The sequence below is a fragment of the Sinocyclocheilus rhinocerous genome, unplaced genomic scaffold (assembly GCF_001515625.1).
Source record: "Sinocyclocheilus rhinocerous isolate Xijiao unplaced genomic scaffold, SAMN03320098_v1.1 scaffold1268, whole genome shotgun sequence".
In the NCBI taxonomy this organism is placed as follows: domain Eukaryota; kingdom Metazoa; phylum Chordata; class Actinopteri; order Cypriniformes; family Cyprinidae; genus Sinocyclocheilus; species Sinocyclocheilus rhinocerous.
Window position 1 is genome coordinate 1,651,166 of NW_015664016.1, and position 4,447 is coordinate 1,655,612.

General features: G+C 33.8%; 1 protein-coding gene across 1 annotated transcript in view; it reads right to left on the reverse strand.

The window, feature by feature from the left end:
• The window catches only part of LOC107729232 (histone-lysine N-methyltransferase SMYD3-like), a 181,466-nt gene that overhangs the window by 16,407 nt on the left and 160,612 nt on the right, over positions 1-4,447 (reverse strand). The window contains exons 9-10 of the mRNA XM_016539664.1: positions 3,289-3,376; positions 2,878-2,967 (exon numbers count right to left, since the gene is read on the reverse strand). Coding sequence (XP_016395150.1) covers positions 2,878-2,967; positions 3,289-3,376 — 178 coding nt within the window. The remainder of the gene's footprint in view (positions 1-2,877; positions 2,968-3,288; positions 3,377-4,447) is intronic.

Here is a 4,447-nt window from a genome sequence, read left to right on the forward strand (position 1 = left end):
GAAAGGAAAAATTGAAATCGCATCATATGACCCCTTTAATATTAATCCTAAAATGTGTTTAAATGTCACTACTGATGAGGATTGTATGATCTTTGAATAATATTGGTCTTTAATTGCAAGCTATGTAAAGTGTACCTGAAGTATACTTGCTTTAGTTCCACTTTAGCACAATCAAATATACTTCAGTATATCTTTAGTTGGACTTCAGCACAACTTCCGCACAATTAAAGTACAAAATTAGTTATTCCAATTTAGCAGTTAATGTATACCAGTATACTAAAAGTACAATTTCAGGTTATTTTATTAAGTACATAAATATGTAAATGTATATGTAGCATACTTAGCACAAAACAAATGTATTTCAAATTCATTTTAGTATATTTATTTTCCACTAGGGAACTCCAAACTTTTATACGGTACTGTATATATCCCAGGTATTTCTATATTTTATTAGTCTAGTATTTCAAAACGTAAACCTCTTTGAGTAGCAGATTTCAGCCTTACATTTTCTATGGTGAAGACAAGTAAAGAAATCATTGTGAAAGCAGCAATTATCAGCGCTTGAAGGATGTGCAATGAAAATGACCAAACGGTTGAAAGTATTTATCTTTCTTTATAACGTGCATTCATCTTGTTGTACTAACAGCAGAAACTGCGGCGACACTGGCAAGCATCAATCTCAATGTCAATTCGGCATTTAAAAAGCCATTTTAGGAGCATTTTTCCTCTTCCTTGCATTGGTGGCCCTCCCTCGGCACCATAAATATTAATCAGATGCAGTATAAAGCTGGAGAATAAGAATCCAACAGGCAATATAAAAACTTTTTTTATGCTTTGCACTAGCTGACATGGGAAGACGGGATCCAGCGCAGTAGAAAAATAACAGCCATATTCATATCCCCCACATTTGACAGGGGAAAAGCTGTTGGGTAATTTCACTTTTTTCCAATGTCCAATGCCTCCGAAGCTCTGATCCGACTGTTTCTTTACTGTCTACTTTTGGATTTAGTGGAAATCACTGGAGGTCTAGCGCCGCTACAAACTGACATCTGCAGGAGCTTGAAGTCAATAATCTCTTTGCGTTTAGCCTAGAGGTATGTATTATTCTCACCACTATGGGAAAGAGACATTTCCAAACAGCTTTTTCCAACAACCACAAATGAAACACCACAGTAGAAGAGTCCCAGACCTCCTCCAGACAGGAATGCACTCACAAACGCCTGCTTCAAAAGAAGACCAGTGTCCGCTGCTCTGTTCTACACGTCTCATGGGAAGTCATATAGTGGCTACGGTGCACAATGCTAAGATTGGTGTTGTGCACATTGATTCAATAGTAGTTGGTGATGAATACCGTCCTGTGGTGGATTTCACCTGGAGTCTGCCCTTTCCTAAATTGATCCATTTGTCCCATTTAAACACAGCTGAACAAGCTTTTTTTTTTTTTTGGTAAAGGTTAAGACCCCAGGTATTAGGATAGGCAACATACTGCATAAGCAGGATGTACAATCATGGTAAATGTCCTGAGATTTTAATGTATAACGCTTTTCTCAATAACTCAACATCTAATAAATAAACCAGTTAGCATCCCATACAAAAACAACCATGGTTTCCTCCAAAACATAGTTTGTTAAAACATTAAAACTGTGGTGCCAAAACTAGCATAACAAAAACATACTGCCAGCTACTTACACTATTTAAAGACATTTTTAATGATTTTACAATAGTAACAAGTAGATTTTGACATTTTCTGAACATAATGTGAGTGGTATTTGCCAAATCTTGCCACCATGATTCTATTAAGTTTAAGATTTTTTGCCTGTTTTATTATCCAACAAGTAAAAATCATAGATTTGATCAGTTAGGCGTCCAATACTATAGTGCTAAAATGTCTGGGGTTAGTAAAGTTATTTTATTTTATTTTAAATTGTATTTTATTTTATTGGGAAAGAGAGTCTTACTTCATCAAGGCTGCATTTATTTATTCAAAAATAGAACAAAAATGGCAAAATATATGGTAAATATAGCTGTTATCTATTTGAAATATATTTTACACTTTATTTATTTATTTTCTCTAACTGCAACGCATTTTTAGCAGCCATTGCTTTTTTTAATTTATTTTTTATTTTTTACATTTCCTGAAATTTTGAAGAACAACAGTTATTTGAAATAGAAACATTCTGCAAAATTATAAGTTTTATTGTCTAGAATAGATTGCCTTTTTTTAACAATTTAATGCATCCTTGCTAAACAGAAGTATCAATTTATTTAAAATCTTACTGACATCAAACATTTGAAAGGTAGCATAATTTTAGTAAACACCACTAAGGCCCAATCCCAATTCTACCCCTTAGCCCTTCCCCTTTCCCCTACCCCTCCGTTTCGCGCGTTCACGTGAAGGGGTAGGGGTGTCTTGATTCTCTTTTGGTTGGAGGGGTAGGGGTAGAGGGAAGGGGAAGGGCTAGATAGCCCTTTAAACGAAGATTTTTCGGGAGCACACTTCAAACGAAGGGGTATGAATTATCTCAGCGTAAACCGGCTTCAGCGGCAACATGGCTGCCCGAGAGAACAAAAAGACACAAATGTAAGCATTTTTTGGCATTAATAAAGATTTTAACGAGCGATAACCACCGTAGACATTGAGGGGGGCTAGTCCCCCCAATAATTAGAAATCGCTAAACCCTTCAAATATTGCCAATTCGAGAGCGAGAGAGAGATGAAAGTTGCGTGTATGCGCGTCTGTGCGTATCTCTTTTTAGAGTGAGTTTACTTCAAAAACAACGATTATATCCTCTTGTTGCTGGAAAATATAACGTAGTGATTCAGTATTTAAACTGTTATTAATAAAAGTCGTGGGGCAGCGTTGACAAGTTTCTTTGCTCCTGGATGTGTGAGCTGCGTTCCTGTCCGGGACGACATCTGTATATCTGTGCAAAAGAGCCTGGCTCTCTTTCAGCAGCTCCTCCCAGCCTTTTGATTAAACAGTTAAGGACACAATTAAAAAGGAAGACAGCCTGCGTTTTCTTTTATACATCAGCCACGTGTCCAAAGGGGTAAAAGCAAGCGAGTTAGACAGAACTGACCGATTTACCCTCACACCTTTCATTGCAATGTCTTAGAAACTGATATGACTACAGAATCGGGCATAGTTTGCAGAGACTAGCAGTTGTTTCCAGAGCACAAATGCTACAGGCTAGTTCACTTCACTCTGCTAAACCTAGAGATACAGTCAGTTCTCGCCCACCGAGTGTCAGGCACTGTAACAGCCCCTGATTCGGCTGTGAAGGATACGCTGCTCCGACTGAAGCTGCTCCAGGTGAGGGATGGCGTCTCTTAAGGACGTCCATGCCGTCTTCTCTCCAGCCAGCATGTCACAGTCCTGTTCACAAAATAATCTCACATGAATTAATTTGACTATTATTATAATTTTTTTTAAACCAACAGAAGCCATAGCAAAAGTAACATAACACTTTTTTGACCTAATTTATTGATTTACCTGATAAATAAACAATACATGTACTATTTATATTTAAATTTAATTAAAAATTAAAAATTTAAACTTTTAAATATTTTTAATTAAAAAAAATCATAATTTCTAGTTTTATTTAATACATTTTTAATTTGACAATAAACATCTAAATAAAATAAATACAATTTCTGTAGAAATGAACTCTTCAAATCTGCCTATATTCAGTTTGTGTTGGAAGGTGAAGGTTTAAATGAAAGATGCCCATTTTCTCATTATTAGAATGTTTTCACCTAAAGCTTTCGGCTCTGTGATTGGTGGACCAGCTATGAAATTACCAAGGGCCAAACAATAGTAAGTCAATGGGAGAGAAATTTCAAATGACAGGAAAGTTGACCAATCATATCTTTCCTTTAAATGGGTGGGCTTTGTTGTCACTAACTTTATAACAAGTTTCGCCCACTGTGGGGAACTTTATAAAAAAAAAAAAAAAAATCATAAATGTATTTATTGGTATCAACTGTAATTATATTTGTTTATTTATATAAATACATGTATCTAATTTAAAAGAAAAATCACCATATAAATTAACAGCAAAAATGACATAAAACTAAGCACAAATCAAAAGTTTTTACACCCTTATTATGTGTGAATAAGTAACATATTTATTATATAAATTCATAATACATTTATATTTATTTTTTTAAAATTTATTTATATTAGGAAATTTATTTATATTTAATATTTATAATTATTTATTTAAAAATTTGTTTGAATATTATGTACAGTATGTATGTATTTATATGTTTATTGTATTATATTAAAATGCATTTATATTTATACATATATCTTAGATATGTTATTTTTTTATTATCAAAAAAAACCAGTAGATTACAAAAGATTGTCAGTAGAAGACAAAGATTAATTAATTGTCAAAGTTAATCAAAATTTGCCATTTAAAGAAGAATTTATTTTTTTATTTAT